At 39.8% G+C, this 18,424-nt stretch overlaps 3 protein-coding genes across 4 annotated transcripts; all 3 read left to right on the top strand.

Moving 5' to 3' along the window:
- The first annotated feature begins 56 nt into the window (after positions 1-56).
- On the top strand, positions 57-3,894 carry LOC134063646 (butyrophilin-like protein 2). The gene is made up of 5 exons (XM_062519317.1): positions 57-248; positions 1,236-1,556; positions 2,818-3,087; positions 3,209-3,325; positions 3,620-3,894. The coding sequence occupies exons 1-5, from the start codon at positions 122-124 to the stop codon at positions 3,628-3,630; spliced, it is 846 nt and encodes a 281-aa protein (XP_062375301.1). The 5' UTR covers positions 57-121; the 3' UTR covers positions 3,631-3,894.
- A 1,214-nt stretch (positions 3,895-5,108) lies between these two features.
- On the top strand, positions 5,109-8,727 carry LOC134082145 (butyrophilin-like protein 9). 2 transcript variants are annotated; one of them, XM_062537801.1, is made up of 5 exons: positions 5,109-5,694; positions 6,682-6,951; positions 7,107-7,218; positions 7,602-7,658; positions 8,480-8,727. In XM_062537801.1, exons 1-4 carry the CDS (start codon positions 5,583-5,585, stop codon positions 7,615-7,617), a joined length of 510 nt encoding a protein of 169 aa, XP_062393785.1. In that variant the 5' UTR covers positions 5,109-5,582; the 3' UTR covers positions 7,618-7,658; positions 8,480-8,727. The 2 variants fall into 2 exon arrangements, with proteins under 2 accessions (XP_062393785.1, XP_062393778.1); XM_062537794.1 differs by having other exon boundaries at positions 5,205-5,694; positions 8,053-8,727.
- Positions 8,728-9,830: 1,103 nt separating this feature from the next.
- Positions 9,831-18,176, top strand: LOC134063574 (butyrophilin-like protein 10). Its single transcript, XM_062519199.1, has 6 exons — positions 9,831-10,047; positions 13,324-13,677; positions 15,209-15,478; positions 15,592-15,709; positions 16,676-16,744; positions 17,209-18,176. The coding sequence occupies exons 1-5, from the start codon at positions 9,963-9,965 to the stop codon at positions 16,701-16,703; spliced, it is 855 nt and encodes a 284-aa protein (XP_062375183.1). The 5' UTR covers positions 9,831-9,962; the 3' UTR covers positions 16,704-16,744; positions 17,209-18,176.
- Positions 18,177-18,424: the final 248 nt, after the last annotated feature.

Here is an 18,424-nt window from a genome sequence, read left to right as displayed (position 1 = left end):
GTGACGTCCTGTTAGACCGGTTATCTGCTGTAATAACATATTTCCCTGCCCGAAAACAAAACAGATGAACCTGGTAGCTGAATGGAGCTTTGGCACTCTCTAAACCACCGACAAAAGGACAATGTGTCTGTCAGAGTTAAGTTATAGAAAGTCATTTTTTAGACTGTTCAGGCTTTTTACAGTCACGGCATATTTTTCCGGCTCGTCGTGTTTTGGTCCTTATGTGGTTCTCCCACCCAGAAGCTCAGGTAGGACACAATAACCACTGCTGTTATTGCATTGCATTACATTTGGCTGACGCGTTTCACTAAAATGACTTCCAGCAAGGCAAACAATCAAGGTTCAGTGTGACAAAGACAGGTTAGAGCAGCGCAAAGTGCAGTCATGCAGTCATTTCTAGTCTAGTAAGTGCTAGAATTAGCTAGTCTATTGAGTATTGAATATTGTACTGTGATTTGAGTACTCTACTGTGTTCTCTGATGTTAAAATACTATATTTCCAACTTTGATGAATAAAAAATAAGTTCAATTGCAATTTTACAAGCCCAATTAAAACCTTATATTTAGGCTGGGTATGGAAATGTACCTTTTGATTAATTGGCGCCCTCTTTGGCAACCCCAATTGAACTTCAATGGCTTTACGATATTTGGAAGGCTTTGTTCTAATTCGCCTGTTTTTTAGTGGCTATTTCTAAGTTCAAGATTTTCATATGAAGGAGGGCACAACCATGCCTCATATTCATGATAGCTCTTTGGTTATGCACAACCTCTCCTAATTCAAAACCAAGACAGAAATTATTTCCATTCTGTGTCACCTTTAAGAGTTTGAAACTGCTGCCGTCATTCACTGTTGTTTTTGAGGAAACCGCATGTTTTTATTAGTCTGTCACCATACTAAACTCAATATTTTAAGATTGAACATTAGTATGGGGAGTCTGCACTAGAGGCGTGATCAATGGGCATCGTTCAAATGACTCTGTAGGCTTGGATAGTCCTTCAACCCAATCAGACCAATGATCCAGTGTGTCTTTTAGATAAGCTAGTTTGTGATTGGACCCAAAGGTTGTGGACAGGAAGCAGGAGAGATAGATGTGCAGGTTTCCAGCCTGAGCTGCTGAGCGAAATCCAAATTTTCCGGCAGGTCAGGCAGGGTTCATCCAGCTTATGTATTTACTTGATTAACACACTTTAGTTGTACATACTGTGCAGTCTCTCAGTTATATCTCTGTTTTACAGATGTGAAGGTGGTTGGTCCTCTGTATGCGAATGTTGGTGAAGACCTGGTCCTTCCCTGCTCTGTTAAACCCAGTGGGAATGCTGAGGGGATAACAGTGGAGTGGACTAGGGCAGGCAGGATGGTGCACCAATATAAAGACGGCACTGATATTTACACCAATCAAATGGCGTCTTATAAGGGCAGAACATCCCTCTCCAAGAAAGAACTCAAGAAGGGAAATGCGTCACTACTCCTCAGACAACTGCGAGTTGAAGATATAGGAGGCTACACATGCAAAACAGAGTCTAAAGAGTATGCACTAGTGATAGTAGTTGTTAAAGGTAAGTACCTTTTAAAAAAAAATAAAAAAAATACAATATATGAATCTCTCCCAACATTTACCGAAGTTGTAATTAGTAAATTAACAGGGCCCTTAAAGGGACATTCCGCCATTTTTGGAAATAAGCTAATTTTCCACCCGTTTTTCAATAACGCAACAATTGGGGTTTAATTAAAGGGATATTCCGCCATTTTTTAAATAAGCTAATTTTCCACCTCCCCTCAAGCAAAACAATCGATATTTACCTCTTTCCCGTTCATCCAGCCATTCTGTGAGTCTGGCGATACAACTTTTAGCTTCAGCCTATAGCATAGATCATTGAATCGGATTAGACCGTTAGCTTCTCGCCTGCTAGCATCATGCTTAATAGTGACTCAGATTTCTGGTAATTTTCCCATTTATAACGTGTCTCTTTTCAAGTTTGAAAGTGCAATAAGACCAACTGAAAATGAATCCTGGCGTTTTTCTAGGCTGATTTGACATAGATCTACACTCTCATCTGACATAATAATCGTCTGACGTGATATCACTGCGTCCGAGGTACATTTGCAACTTCCCTTGATTATTACGCCAGATAAGAGTGTAGTTCCATGTGGCGGAATATCCCTTTAATGTCCACAAATTCATTATGGCTTATAGCTATTACATAAAATAGCTCAGGGGTGGCCAACCTGCGGCTCGCGGCTCCTCAACTGATGTTCTCACTTCTCCTCTGACTTTTTTTTTTAGATAGCCGTTATTTCCGGTAAGAATTGGATAGTAGCCTATTGCCAAAAGTAATTAGGGCCTATTAATAGTAACAGTAATAATTTTACCATCATGATATGGATAGGAATCTTGGGCAAAAAGAAGCAGACGTGTTCGTTCTTCAGCCAGGTTTAATGATACTGTTGCAATCAGAAATACCCTGAAGCTAATCATAAGTAAAAGGAACACGTGCCATTGAAAAGAAGGATTTATCGTTTTGTAGCATAACCCCTCTGGTTAATATGTCAAAGTAATCAAAACAAAAGCACTCTGACATCGCAGACCTATGCCTCGCGCATCTTGCTTAACATCTCGCGCCTCCGCTTAACATCTTGCTTAGCAAACAGACAAACCCCGATGAGAACATAACCTTGTTGGCGGAGGTGATAACACTGTTTCTAGCCTACACATTAGTTTAATACTTGGTATGCTAGATATGCTCTTCATGCTAGACTGGTTGGCCACCCCTGATATAGCTTATGGTTTAATCAGAAATGTTTTTGACTGTATTATAGTCGTAGGCTCACAGCCAGTGATCACTTTGGACAAAGTTGATGGAGAAGGATTCAGCTTATTGTGTCAATCGGACGGATGGATCCCTAACCCAGCAGTTGATTGGTTGGACGGTGAGGGGAGAAGACTACCATCTAACAATGAAGGCTCGTTCTACGATCATCTTACAGTAAAACAACGCATGGATGTGGACAAGTTGAAAAAGAACAGCACCTTCATCTGTAGAGTATCCGGTGAAGACCAAATGAAGGAGACAATGTTTCACATCAATGGTGCTCAACAATCCAATATACCTGCTTCTCTCTCCTTAAATAATATAACTGAATTTCTAACCACACCATGTACAACAATTGTGATAAACGATAAACTTATTCACTTTTTTATCTTTTGTAGAAGGATGGTTTCATTTTTGTGACTCTTCAGCACACCGTTCCTTAATTGCTAAGTGTGTGGCTTGGGTTTTGGCTGCGATCTGTGTCTGCCTTCTCGCGTCAACGTGTTGCATAATTGGTAATTATTCACATCACCTTCGGCTCAACAGCCGGCCGATTTATGGTCATCAGGAAAATGTAGTTGATTCTGAAAATAGCTAAAGTTTGATAAGAATATAACATTAACATGGTGATATTTTAGATGTTACTGTCATGCCGTTCAACCCAAACACATGGATATGGCCATGCTGTGAAAAATAGTTAAAGATAGTGTGATACTCTTCCCAAATAGTGTTTTATTATTTTAACAAGAGCCCTTGAAGTGTTTCTCAGGGGATACTTACAAGTGACACGTTTTTGTTTGTCTTTCCAGCATGTAAATGATGCAGCAGATGTGGCAGGGCCTCCATGATTGGACTCACTAATGTGGCAGGGCCTTCGTGATTGGCCACACTAATGTGACAGGAAGAGGGCCTTTGTTCCACCCATCAGATGGACTTCCTCTCTCCGTAACCATTTTTATTTCGATTTTACATATATCCTCTAATGTAAACATATACAGTACTTGCATTTTTACATTGTAGTCACTATACAGCTCATGCTTTCCTTAAATTCTTTAATAAATATTCTCTCTCAACTGTAACTGTATATGGACTCCCCTTTATAATTCTTATATCTCGGGCCAAGCATCGTAGCCATACTGTATGCCTACTTTGTGCTGTTTACATTCTTAGCAGTTAGAGGAATGAGGAACCTGTAGTGTTTTATCTGTGAGAAGGGTGGGGTTGTTTACATTCTTAGCAGTTAGAGGAATGAGGAACCTGTAGTGTTTTATCTGTGAGAAGGGTGGGGTTGTTTACATTCTCAGCAGTTAGAGGAATGAGGAACCTGTAGTGTTCTATCCGTGAGAAGGGTGGGGTTGGGGTTGGGGGGGGCTGTAAGAGCTCCAAACAAGAGTCTGGGCTCGAGGGCAATCCAAACTCCTTCCAAGGAGAAAAAAATTATGAACCTATCAGGAGCGCCGAAGCGAGTGTTTGATTCAAACAACAATGGCGGCACGCAGCGAGGAGTCTTGTGCTGACATTGATTCTGCTATTTCAACCATTTGTCGAATCTATCGAATATTCATTCTTTAAAAGATTAACAGAAAATGGTTTTAAAGACATTTATTGGTGGCAAGGATGTTTTCACTCTTCTTCCGACCGGGTTTGGCAAGAGCTTGAAGTAGCCTAGCACGTCATTCAAGATAACGGACAAGTGGTTTATCAAATCACATGCAAGGATGTTTTACAAGGCCCCGCCTTCAGAAATACATCTCCTATCGACTAGCACTAGTCCCAGATCCTTGTGAAGCTCAGCGAACTACAAGGATCTGGCGAGTGTCAGGTTAGAAAATAAATACAGGGCAAAATGGACCCCGAGGCAAAGTTTACAATTATCCCACTTATTACACGACTACTGCCAAAACGAGAAACTTAAAGGGATAATCCGGAGTGAAATGCATTTTAGAGCAATTTTTCGGACTATTGGGAGTACATACTAGTTGACACCAAAATCATGTCATTCGGATGTATTTTGAGAAAGTTCGAGCTCACCGTTTTTAGCCAAAACTCGTTAGCCTGGAAGTGACGCGGGCATGTCTTTCGCCGCTACAAAACGCTATTTTTATACCTTTTCTACTGTTCCAAACAACACTACACTTACGTGGTAGTGAGTAGAGGGTCCCTGAAGCCAAACCGAAGTATCCCCACGTCTTTATGTGGTCGGATAGAGAGTCCAGAATAAATTTAATCGAGTCAGTACCTTTCCGGAAATGTCGCTGTTGCAGCAGGCAACGCTTTAACAACACTTTATTAACATTTCCTCTTTATATGGCTCTGGGAAATCCCATTCAAGTCAATGGAGCGTTCTACTTGCATTGTGAAGAGCAAGAAGTGTATTGTTGTCCTGGCAACTAGATAGAAGATTCAAGTCTTGTTTTGTTCAGCAGATGAAAGCCCTAATCGAACACCGTGATGGCTCTGTGATAGTGATGATGCGCTTCATTGTCTTTTTCTCACTAGACTGTAACAGACCAGGCAGTCAGATAGAGATAGTAAATGCAGGGCATAATTTGTTCACCCTGCCAAGATCTCTGTGATGGGTGTGACCTGATGCTGTTTTTACACTGCAATGTGCCATGCCAGTCAGACCAGTTATCTGTAGTTTCCACTTGAACATCTTTCCTTCTCCGAAAACAGAACAGATCAACGTGGTAGCTAAAGGGAACATTGCCACTGTTTAAACCACAGACAACAGGGGAAATAATCTTGTCAGATCCAGAAGACTTCATTTTAATGTTCTTTTTTGGGGTATTCAACCGTTTTCCAGTCATGTACCTGTCCGGCTCCTCCTCTAAATCTCTGCTGTGTGTCTGTCTGATTTTCATTCTCCCGTGCAGCAGTTCAGGTAGGACACAATTATATCCTCACAGCTGAACAGACACCTCAGTCTGCATTTCATCACTACTATCTTTATGTTCCTGTTTCAACATGTACATGCATGGCTCTATTAAGACCATTAATATACAGACTCATTACAGACTAAGCAAATTATAATAATAATAAAATGCTTTATAGAAACTATATTATAATATATTGTTTGGGGTCACTTGCAGATTTCCCTCCCATTCCATTAGAGATGAATACCAGCATCAGTTGCATTGTTTTTTTTACTATTATTACTGTATTTTTTAAATCAGGGTAGCAGTTTTCAGGTTACATTATGTGCTTACATAATTGCAAAAGGGTTCTCCAATGCTTTCTCAGAGAAGCCTTTTAAAAATGATATCAGATTAGTAAACAGAATGTGCCTTTGGAACATTGGATGATTGGATTTTAAATCAATTATTAAATGCATGTATAACCTGTAATACTACAGATGCATTACAACACAAAGCCTCGTGTCAACATCAAAATTTAAAGGAACATTTCACCGTTTTTTTTCATATTAAACTATGTTTTTCCCTTAACTAAGACGAGTTGATACATACCTCTCACGTTTCAATGTGTGCACTCATGCACTGGCACTGGCTCTGGCACACGGCTCAACTTTTCATTAGGATCCAAACAGAGATGAAGTTAAAAACGACCAAACACCCCCATGTTTTCGCTATTAAGTTACACGATTAGTCACGATCTGGTGAGACAAAATAAAACGTAGTGCATTTATAAGCAGGTAAAAAGGATAATTGTGTGGCGGAATAACATTGGGAGCTAGACAATGCGCAGTAATATCCTCACTCCAAAGTGAAACTGAAAGTGCAAGAGTGAGGGTATTACTGTGCCACACAATATAGAAAAAACGGTGAAGTGCTCCTTTAAAGTAACAACTCTAAATTGTATTAAAAAATATTGGCTATGTTTTAACCAAAAGCATGTTTTTGATCTTACATAGGCATAAGTTCACAGCCAGTGATTTCTTTGGATAAAGTTGATGGTGAAGGATTGAGCTTAGTATGTAAATCCTCCGGCTGGAACTCTGAACCAGCAGTTGATTGGTTTGACAGTGCGGGGAAAACACTACCAGCTAAGCCCACGGAGTGGAACTCTGATGGGTTGATAGTCAAGCGACGCCTGGTTGTGAACAAGGTGGAAAAGTTCAGCACCTACACCTGTAAAGTATCCCAGGATGAAAACACAAAGACGACAGTGTTTCGCATCAATGGTGCGCAACAATCCAATCTACTTATTCAGTTTGTCTCTACTTCTACTGAATGAATTTCTAACATTACCGTACTGTAATTTTCATGTTCCTGTTTGTTGTATGATGACTCAATGATATAAAGTGATAACTAATTCATAGCTCTTAATCTTTTGTAGATGCGTGGTTGGACCTGTGTTATGATGATGAACTCAGTTTCTATGGTGCTCTAGTTGGCACTGTGGCTTTGGCTGTGATCAGTGTGTGTGTTGTGCGTGTACTGTATCGCAGGTAATTATTCAGATCACCTACACATCAGTCAGTTTAACAGTGCCATCTTTCTATGAGCTAAAACACATGACACAGATTCTTCATGTTGGCCTTGTGATTATACTCACAAGATTATCCTGTGGTAGTGATGAAGTAAGCCATATTTATTGTTAATGTTAATCTTTGTAAATCTTTTGACAATAGCTACAGTATTTGCTTTCAACAGGTGGCATCATTCGATGATACACAATAAGTGTACTGTGACTAAATTGAATGAATATATATGCATGTGTGTCAACAGCACTGTTTTTTGTATTATCAAGTTAAGCAGCAGTTCAAGATCTAATTTTCTGCTGCATTCAAATAGCAGACAGTAATTTATGTTTATACTTTACATGCTGTAGAATGCGCAAACCATGATGGCCATGTACTAGAGACGCCTTCGCTGATGACATTAAAAGGTAATTTTTTAATATGTTATAAACAAATGACAATAATGATAACGGTTAAATCTGTCATGCATATGTTTATTCTCCAAACTGTCAATAAGAATGGAGTTATGTTACACCTCTGGGCCTCACTGCCCTAAAGCAAGCCACTGTAAGTAGCTATAGAAGTCCCTCTTGTTTTGTGGACTGTTTCCGCATACCATCCTTGCTTTAGAACATTGCGGAAACACTCGTAGATCTATGAGTGATCCAGAGTACTCCAGAGTGTCTTCAATACTTCTCACTCAACAAGACATACAGGGAAATTACAACTACGTGTGCATAGGACCTGTTCACACGGTTTGTTATGGACTTATGACTACCTTTAATATTAAAATTCAAAAAATTTCCCCCTTTGCCACAATAGGTATTTCTTCAACCCCATTCACCACTGCAGAGATATTACAACCAGCCACACCTCTACCTGTGTGTATAACAACAACAATAATCCAGCTAATGTTCCCTTTCTTTAATATACTTACTTAAAATGAATCAGAATTTAACCTACAAATAGCATACTTGATTCTCATAATAATGTGATTTAAATGGAAAAAAATGCAATTAGGTTATGAAACACGACAATGGCAATACAGTGGTAATACATGTTATTTCAGCCTACACATTTCCTCACTAACTTGTAACAGACCTCTACTTCAGTACATCTGCCATATCTGTTCTTTGCTACCACTGTGTCCCACTGTCTGTGCTGCCTTGAAATTACTCAAAAAAGCTAGTGAAATGTGTTGACTTGTTTTTTTTAAGTAAGCTCAGAGAGTTTTTTTTTTTTTTTACAGTGTGTGCACTATGTTTTGGGGTGTCTAAATCTCTCTGTTCAGGACCTGCTCCCTGGAGTTGGACTCACTTTGGCAAAGGCCAAAACCTCTGTTTATCTTTGAATGTCATTTGTGATTCCGAAAATGTATAGACATGCTATTGAGTATCAGTGCAATTACAGTACAGTAATACCATGACAAAACAAAGGATTAGAGAAATCAGATAAAATTGTCCTATACGTTTCTTTGAATAAAAGTTTTGTCTATTAAATGAATAAATGTAACTGTAATTCACAACTGAACCTGTTGCAGTTCAATTGTTCTTCTTTTGAACACTACAGACACCTACTGGTCATCAACAACTCAACCTGCTGCAGTTCAAATATTCTTCTTTTGAACACTAGTGACACCTACTGGTCATCAGCAAATCAGTTCAGTTACTTCAATTACTTAAGTTAGATTTTTCTTCCAGTTCAAATGTATCTTTCTTTCTGTCTATTGAAATGCATAGAATAATGTTCAATAATGGATTCTACATATTTCCGAAATAAAATCAAAAAGTAATGTCGGTGGGGACATTGTGATAAAAGATGTTTAAAAATAGAGATTAAAGGATAGGGCCATATCCCTCACAGGATCATCATCATTTTCCAGAACAACCAATGACATGCAGTTACATGATACGCTCCAACAGAAGGTATTGATACAAATTATTGGTAAGACACTGTGATTGGTTTGCTGTGGCGTGACCTCTTTTGAACAATACTGACACTAGGCGAGTTCAAGATGGTGCAGCATCGAGCAGTGCTGCAAACTGCGCAGCACAAGATGCATGTGGTTAAAAATTTGTCCACAATGATCTAGATGGGTGTGTTTACGACTGTGCAGTCGATATCACATGGCCTTAAAGGAACTTGAACGTGCCTATTGACTGTTCTTCATCATATTTATCTTTAGCCTTGTTCTTTGTAGTCAGACCGGTTTCCTGTCAAAATGACTTTATAGTCAAATATATAACCCAATGGGACCAGACTTTGTCATCATTAAAACAATGTAGACCTAATCTAAACCATGTTGTGACTGTAGACTTGATGTGATGCTGAACGTTTACACTGAGGTAACATTTTGTCACTAACCCGTCAACAAATGACCTCATTTCTTTTACTCAGATTTTGAGAGAGTGGAGGTGGCAGGTTTAAGCCCTGCTCTCCCATGCTTTGCTGGGTGTGATTTGTGATGGGTGTAACCATATGCTGTTTCCTGAATTGTTTTCCCCACTGTAATGCCACAGACCAGTCAGACCAGTATTCTGTAGCAGTTCTCGGCTTATCATCTTTCCTATCTGAAAAACCGAACAGATCGACCTGGTAGCTGAACGGAGCATAGGCATGTTCTAATCTAAACAATGGACACAGAGGAACATTGTCCTGTCAGGTTTAAATGAAGGGTTGTGATAGCTATTGTCATTTGTAGGACTGTTGGAGTATTCAACCTTTATCCAGTCATGGCATATTTGTCAGCAGCTCTGCTGGTTGCCTGTATGAGTCTGCTTCTTCTTAACTATATACAACTATATGGGACTAATTCAGGTAGGAGACAGTTGTCTTTATGTGTTTTCATCTGAACATACACCTTTGTCTGTATTTCATTGCTACTGTCTTTATCGTGTTCTGTTTGAACATGTACATTCTAATGGCACTATTGAGATGATGCGATCCAGGAAAATCATTGATCCGTTTCAACGCTCTCTGGTCATATTTCTATAAGTTAAGATTCTGACACCATCCTAGCAACATTCTGGACGCTCTCCCCCTAGCATACCATCCTCACAAAATCATGTTGGTGGTATCAGAATCATAAAATTGGTCAAATTTCCCCATGTGAAGGGTTTTCCCAGACCACATATACAGACTCAGTGACGTTGTCAGTCCCAGGGCATGTCATTGTTTGCATTTCCTATTTGGTATAAGAAAGGAAATCACAAAAGCAACAAGCAGCACCTACAAGGAGGTGGCACATGTATGCTGTTCTTGTCATTTACAATATGATCAGCCTGCCCTGTAACTAGAGCCAAAACAGTGCTGGTCTATACTTTGTAGAATCGAATAGGCTAATAGGCTCTATGCACGATTCCATTTTGGATTCGCTACCTACTAGCCAATCAACAGTAAGCCAAGGCAGAAAAAGACAGATTACTTGTCTATACGTTTTCATATAGGAGGATATTACCAGTTGAACAACATAGCTAGAGTTACCTAACCAGCTCAGCATAAGCTGCTTGATTAAGATAAAGAACATTTTAAACCCTTTTCCCGCTTGGAGGGAGCGGCACACAACACGTTCACAAAGTCAGTACATTACTATTGTACTTTACTATTACTGTTAGACGAGTTGGACAATGCTCTCTTTTATGATAGTCTAACGCTAGGTCACCCGCGAAAAACGTATAGATCTTTTTGGACGTGGCCTGCCCACATTCATGTTGATTTCGCCAGGCGTACATTCATGGTTCAAGAAGGTGGTAGGCTACTACTCCTTTTAATTTACCAGAGGTGTAGTGGGTGTCTTGTAAACATCTTGTAAACCAACGACAGTGACATCTGTCATGCCCTTTAACAACAAGCAGCGCAACTTCAAACAGCGCGTCAGTATTTTTATGGTCACCGGAGCATTTGAAATAATCTCCATGTACTGTACCCCCTCAATATCTTATGGGGCCTACAAGAAAATGTCTGACATGTTGTTTACCGTTCCCGATCTCCACAAGCCTAGAGCAGCTGTGGACGGTAATGTTTGCTCCTTGATTCATGTTTATATACAGTGCCTATAGAAAGTTATCATACCCTTTTGAAATAGTTACTTTTTTTGTCTTACAGCCTGAAATCAAAACCCATTTTAAAAAAAAATCTTTTCCAGTTTTATTTACAAATGTAGCTGTACAACATCAAAATAATGAAAAAAAAGTAAACAGTTCTGAAAATTAATAAAAAATGAAAAACTAGAATAACAGGGTTGGAAAAGTCATCATACCCCTGACTTAATACTTTGTAAAGCTTCCTTTTGCTTTCATTACAGCCATCAATCTGTTTGGATATGTCTCTATTATAGCTTTGCACACCTAGATAGGGGAATATTTGCCCAATTTTCCGTGCAGAAATGTTAAAATTGAGTCAAATTCTGTAGGGAATGGCGATGGACTGCTCTCTTCAAGTCAATCCACATATTTTCTATAAGATTTAAGTCAGGGCTCTGACTTTGCCACTCAAGGATATTCACCATCCTATCCTTAAGCCACTGCTTTGTTCTTTTGGCAGTATGTTTAGGATTTTTGTCGTGTTGGAAGGCGAATGACCTCCCCATCCTCAGCTGTTTAGGAGAGGGACGCAGGTTTTCCTCAAGAATTTTGGTGTACTTGGCAGCATCCATTTTCCCTTCTATCCTGACCAATTGCCCAGTCCCCGCTGAAGAGAAACATCCCCAAAACATAATGTTGCCCCCACCATGCTTCAAAGTAGGTATGGTGTGTTTTGGGTGTGTTTGGGTGTGTATACTGTGTTTGGTTAGCGCCTGGAGCTCAGTCCAAAAACTTCAATCTTAGTCTCCAAAAAGTTCGATCTTAGTCTCATCTGACCATATAAGCTTTTTCCACATGGTAGCAGAATATTCCAGATGTGTTTTTGCACTGAACTCCAAGCGCAATGTTTGGCGAAAACCAACACAGCACACCACCCAAAACACACCATACCTAGTGTGAAGCATGGTGGGGGCAACATTATGTTGTGGGGATGTTTCTTTTCAGCGGGAACTGGGCAATTGGTCAGGATAGAAGGGAAAATGGATGCTGCCAAGTACACCCACATTCTTAAGGAAAACCTGCGTCCCTCTCCTAGACAGCTGAGGATGGGGAGGTCATTCGCCTTCCAACACGACAATAATCCTAAACATACTGCCAAAAGAACAAAGCAGTGGCTTAAGGATAGGATGGTGAATATCCTTGAGTGGCAAAGTCAGAGCCCTGACTTAAATACTATAGAAAATATGTGGATTGACTTGAAGAGAGCAGTCCATCGCCATTCCCTACAGAATTTGACTAAATTTTAACATTTCTGTACGGAAAATTGGGCAAATATTCCCCTATCTAGGTGTGCAAAGCTATAATAGAGACATATCCAAACAGATTGATGGCTGTAATGAAAGCAAAAGGAAGCTTTACAAAGTATTAAGTCAGGGGTATGATGACTTTTCCAACCCTGTTATTCTAGTTTTTCATTTTTTATTAATTTTCAGAACTGTTTACTTTTTTTTCATTATTTTGATGTTGTACAGCTAAATTTGTTAATACAACTGGAAAAGATTTTTTTTAAAATGGGTTTTGATTTCAGGCTGTAAGACAAAAAAAGTAACTATTTCAAAAGGGTATGATGACTTTCTATAGGCACTGTATATACAGTATATACTGTATAGAGAGAGAGAGAGAGAGAGAGAGAGAGAGAGAGAGAGAGAGAGAGACCAGCCAAACTATGGGGAAACATTGGAAACTGGAAATATGATACAAGGGTTGTTCACTAGACCACAATCTTGGAATTCCCTATGGGTTTTGGAAAAAGTCCGATGGGCCAATGAGCATGACCAGACAGAAAAAAAATATCAAAATGGAATTTAAAAGTACGATTAACAACATATTCTCAGTACTGTTTATTCATATTGCCACCATTAGAATTTGCTACATGGTCTTATTTCCTTTACTGTTAATTGCTGTTATTTTCGAGGGAGCTGCCTGTTTTAGTTTGATAAAGCACACAGCATCATCTTCATTTAGTCTTTTGATTTGCTGTGAATTGTGAATTGTTGTCTCTGTTTTACAGAGAATTTCCAAGTTGTTGGTCCAGATGGTCCTCTTTCTGCTGTCGCTGGTGAGGATCTGGTCCTTCCCTGCTCCCTGAAGCCCCGTATGAGTGCTGAAGGGATGACTGTGGAGTGGCTCAGACTGGACCACCAAGGACAGAGTTCCATAGTGCACCTTTATAAAAACCGCACTGATTTGAACACCGATCAAATGCCGTCTTACAGGGGCAGAACATCCATCTTGCCGGGAGAACTTGAGAAAGGAGATGCGTCGCTACACCTCAAAAAACTACGTGTGGCCGATACAGGATACTATAAATGCTTGATAGTGTCTAAAGACTACGGTTATATCTCCATACAACTCAATGTTATAGGCAAGTACATTGTATATTGTATGTAAAAATGTAATAGGCCTACATATATACTGGAATACATACATTCATATATATATATATATATATATATATTGGAATACATATATATATATATATATATATATATAGACACACACAGTATATATATATAAACTAAGCGCAACTAAGCCTGGTGCCCCATTTGTAAGGAACATGCACTTGTAGGCTTTCCAACAGCACAAGATGTATTGCTAAATAGCATTGTTACCACAAAATCCCTTACTTTTTGTGCTAAATATATGTTGTGGGTATACCACTCACTGTGTGCATTCACACTTACACACATGTAAAGCCTCGCTGAGCACTTGGTTTGAAGCAATATTGTGCAAGTGCATGTATGGCACTTCCTCTGTAACAGCTCAGCAGGGCAGATCCATATAGAAGCAACTTACCAATGGGCAAGTGCACCCTTCTGTTAGAGGGAATGGGAAATGGAACTATGGTTTATTGCATTTTACAACTGTTTTAATATTAGTTTTATAGAGCATAAAAGATAACACGACAGACCTCTTGTAGGTTTTAGCTCTCACTTTCATCAACTCACCAGCGCCGCCTTGTGGCTTCCACATTACATGTATATCAGGATGTAGTATTTCTACATATCATGACAACAACCAAAGCACACCCATGATTAATCAAGGAGTAAAACCTTGAATGAACCATACGCCTGGTGCCCCAACACACAATCTAAAGGCATTTGAGCCGGTTGCACCAGAGAATGTCTAATAAGGGGAGAAGGACCACTTGGTAAATACTTCCGCATGGTACTGCAACTAGAGGGTGATCGCGAGCAAATGATGAATGAATGGGTAGCAATGGAGCTGAACCCCCCAATACCACATTTGTCTTTATATATTTTTTTCTCCTGAAATTGCATTAATGCATGCGATGCAGGATAACTTGACTTGACAATTAGCTGACCAATGCAATTTTCAATATGTGTTGTTATTCCTAAAAACCCTTTGAAAGTTTTCATGTCACGTGACACAAATGCGAACCACTTTACGGCCATAGACCTAAAAGAAGGTTCAGCTTCACGACGGTCGTCGTAATCGGTCGCGATTTCTCGCTGACCAATCAGCATCCATGAGCTAAATGCTAGCATGTTACGCGGAAAGCGGCCCATCCTATGAAAAGCAGAAAGGACATGAGTGACTTTTTATTTCATTTCCAGTGGAAAACCTATACTCAGGTAGCTACTACGACCATGTACATTAAGAAATGAAGTTGTCAACTGTGAAAAAAACGAGTTTTAGCCGCTTAGCTCCATAGACCACAATTAATTTATCACTTGCTCGGCAGCGCCCCTAGCGGAATTTCAACAGATTGCAGGAACAATCCGGTACAATGGAGTTAATAGGAAGTGGACCGGCTCTCCCTAAAGGGGCTCTGGTTGCACTAACTTCATTAAAACAGGATGTGTATAAATCCACTATTGCTGAGGTATACAAAATACTGCTTGTCAAAAACACTGCTTTTGACTATCTTACAGCCGTAGGCTCACAGCCAGTGATTGCTGTGGATAGAGTTGATGGTGAAGGACTCAGCTTAGTGTGTCAGTCCTCTGGATGGAACCCTGAGCCGGCAGTTGATTGGTTGGACGGTGAGGGGCGGAGACTACCAGCTGACCCCACAGAGTGGAACTCTGATGGGTTTAGAGTCAAGCGACGCCTCCTTGTGGAGAACTGGAAAAAGAACAGCAAATACACCTGTAGAGTTTCCCGGGCTGACAAGATGGAAGAGGCCATCTTTCACATCAATGGTGCTTCAGTTATTCCTCACTTTTATCATCTAACATTATCATACTGTAGGCCTACAAAGATGTTTTTGCAAAATTTTGTCTAAACTAACTCAATTCCCTTTTATCTTTTGCAGAAGGATGGTTTCAGGTCTCAAAACAGCCAATAGTCATTGCTTCATTAGTGGCTGTGCTTTTGGCTCTGATCTGTGGGTTTCTTCTGTTTTTACTCTGTGGGGGAGCAGAGAGATTGAGGTAACTATTCACATCACCTTCAGATCGTGACGTAGAATGGAAATCATTTTTGTCTTGGTTTTGATGAATTAGGAGAGGTTGTGCATAACCATACAGCTATCATGAACATGAGGCATGGTTGTGCCCTCCTTCATATGAAAATATTGAACTTAGAAATGGACACAAAAAAAAATGGGCGAATTAGAACAAAGCCTACATGTGATGTCAAATATCGCAAAGACACTGAAGTTCAATTGGGGTTGCCAAAAGAGGGCGCCATTTAGTCATAAGGAGGACTATTTCAATACCCAGCCTAAATATAAGGTTTTAATTGGGCTTCTAAAATTGCAGTTGAGGTTTTGTTTATACATATAAATCAAAGTTGAATATATTCTATTTTAACATCAGAGAACACAGTGCAATACTCAATTCATCCATTCTATGTCCTCTTTAATCAGCGGCCCAATAGCCCATTACTCTTTCAATGAACTGAAGCACATGACATAATATTGTTAATCTTAATCTTAATCTATTGAGAATATCTCAGCTCACTGTTCACTCTCTGAAGGTGGCTGCATTGGATGCCACTCAGTAAGGGCACAGTGACTAAATTTAATGAGAATACGTGCAGTGATTCAACAGCACTGTTGAAGAAGTAGGCACCTCATTAGTTAGTTCAAGAGCTGTTTTTAGGGCCCGAGCACCGAGGTGCGGCCGCTGAGGTGCTCAGGCCCTAATGAGAGTATGTGCACTGATTCAACAGCAACGTTGAAGAAGTAGGCACCTCATTAGATAGTTCAAGAGCTGTTTTTAGGGCCCGAGCACCGAGGTGCGGCCGCTGAGGTGCTCAGGCCCTAATGAGAGTATGTGCACTGATTCAACAGCAATGTTGAAGAAGTAGGCACCTCATTAGTTAGTTCAAGAGCTGTTTTTTTATTGCATTTAAACAGAAGAGATAATATATTCTTATTTTCTTATATTCTGTAGAGAGGGTAATTGGTCGACTAACTACTGACAGTCACATACTACAGACACCATCGCTGATGACATTGAAAGGTATTGTTTTTATGTGACAAATTGACAATTATCATTATCATTATTATTATTATTATTATTATTATTAATATACAATATATTTTGCTATATTCCTAACTGTCAATAACTGAAGAGTTGTTATGGGACATTTCTGCATTGTCTGGATCCATTTATTCGGTTATTCAGTGCTTATTAAGTGCTTAATATCTGCTTATCTTAATTGCTCAGTTAAAGAGTAGTTACAAGCAATTTTGTTATACTCTTACTAAAACAATGGTGATGTTGACAGGGTTTACAAGTTGCTAAAACCGGCTTGCTGTGCTAGTAAACCTTTTTTTGTTGAAAAAGCTGTTGGACCCGTGACATTTGACCTAACAACCGGAAGGTTCTGTGTCAGCTCAACCAGACAGCAGTGTTATGACCTCACCAGGGCTGCACTGGCCCCGCCCACTCAGCCTTGTTGTTTGTCTTTGTTTGTCTGCTAGAAAATGATGCAGCAGATGTGGCAGGACCTCCGTGATTGGACACACTAATATGGCAGGACCTCTGTGATTGGATACACTAATGGACAGGATTCTAAGGCCTTTGTTCCATCAGATGGACTCTCTCCATCACCATTTTTTTTTAAATATCCTCTGAACACTTTTTTCATTAATATCCTCTGAACGCATTTTTTTCATTGTATGTTTGTTGTTGTTGTTGTTGTTGTTGTATTCACTATACTATGTTTTCCTAAATTCTTTCAACTATTGTTCTGGTGTGGGTCATTTCTAGGTTTTTCCCTCTGACATTGCACTGTGCCTAGGTGCGAGGGCACTGTTCCCACCTATTATGCCCAACCATCAAATGCTTGACCTCTTTAGAAAGCTGTAATTTCTTAGGAAGCTGTGTGTAAAAAATAAAATATTAGTTATTTCCACAGTTATTTGTAAAGGCATGCCCATGTGTCTGGCAAATACCCTATATGGAGACTAGGACTTTTGATTGCTCACTAATGCATACTGCCTTAAACAATGTTTTCAAAATCATGTTGATGACACCATAACATGAGGAATGGCACTTTTGGCATTATCTGAGCGGCCCTCTATAGGTTATTACCGTTGTAGTAGTAGGAACACTGTCCCCCTCCCCCTTCCAAAATCAAGACGCAACAGAGCTGCTCTGCTGCAGGAATTCAGAGATGATTTGCTACAGACTGCTGTTGGTCCCTCATATCAATACAGTGTCCATGGGACGCCTATGGGATGCCTGCAGCACACCTTCTAAATATAGCCACCGAGTGGCCTACAGATCATAAGACACATATTTAGTTTGTTTATTATTGCGATTCTCAGCCAGCAGGGGGACCTTGAGAGCAAATCTTGTCAAGGGTGCCTTTACAGTAAATCATCTTTAGGTAGACTGTCAACAGCATTTACATTCAAATGATTCCATTTTGTGGGTATTTAATAAACACCGTTAATTTCTTCCTAGCTCACATCTGTACCTGGATTTTGAGTCGCTAACTGAACATTATCAGGACTCTGATGGACTTTGAGTCGTAGTTTTATAGCTGTTTCAACAAACGTTTTATGGCAGAAGCACATGCCCTGTTGAGTATACCAGTGAACTGCAGTAATCTCATATTTATGGCTTTGAGGTCAGTCTGCTGTATGGAGAGAACAATGACTGTCACAAGCCTTTGGAAAGAAAGAGGGAGGG

The sequence above is a fragment of the Sardina pilchardus genome, chromosome 1, assembly GCF_963854185.1.
Source record: "Sardina pilchardus chromosome 1, fSarPil1.1, whole genome shotgun sequence".
Taxonomy (NCBI): Eukaryota; Metazoa; Chordata; class Actinopteri; order Clupeiformes; family Clupeidae; genus Sardina; species Sardina pilchardus.
This window is presented reverse-complemented; position numbering and strand designations above follow the sequence as displayed.

Excerpts from the sequence above, each read along its gene's own strand:
- LOC134063646 (XM_062519317.1), top strand. The coding sequence starts at position 122 with ATGTGTCTGTCAGAGTTAAGTTATAGAAAGTCATTTTTTAGACTGTTC. Across the intron at positions 249-1,235 it reads TCTCCCACCCAGAAGCTCAG|ATGTGAAGGTGGTTGGTCCT; the intron begins GTAGGACACAAT and ends TCTGTTTTACAG. Across the intron at positions 3,088-3,208 it reads GACAATGTTTCACATCAATG|AAGGATGGTTTCATTTTTGT; the intron begins GTGCTCAACAAT and ends TATCTTTTGTAG.
- LOC134082145 (XM_062537801.1), top strand. The coding sequence starts at position 5,583 with ATGTTCTTTTTTGGGGTATTCAACCGTTTTCCAGTCATGTACCTGTCC. Across the intron at positions 5,695-6,681 it reads TCTCCCGTGCAGCAGTTCAG|GCATAAGTTCACAGCCAGTG; the intron begins GTAGGACACAAT and ends GATCTTACATAG. Across the intron at positions 6,952-7,106 it reads GACAGTGTTTCGCATCAATG|ATGCGTGGTTGGACCTGTGT; the intron begins GTGCGCAACAAT and ends AATCTTTTGTAG.
- LOC134063574 (XM_062519199.1), top strand. The coding sequence starts at position 9,963 with ATGGCATATTTGTCAGCAGCTCTGCTGGTTGCCTGTATGAGTCTGCTT. Across the intron at positions 13,678-15,208 it reads CATACAACTCAATGTTATAG|CCGTAGGCTCACAGCCAGTG; the intron begins GCAAGTACATTG and ends ACTATCTTACAG. Across the intron at positions 15,710-16,675 it reads GGGGGAGCAGAGAGATTGAG|AGAGGGTAATTGGTCGACTA; the intron begins GTAACTATTCAC and ends TATATTCTGTAG.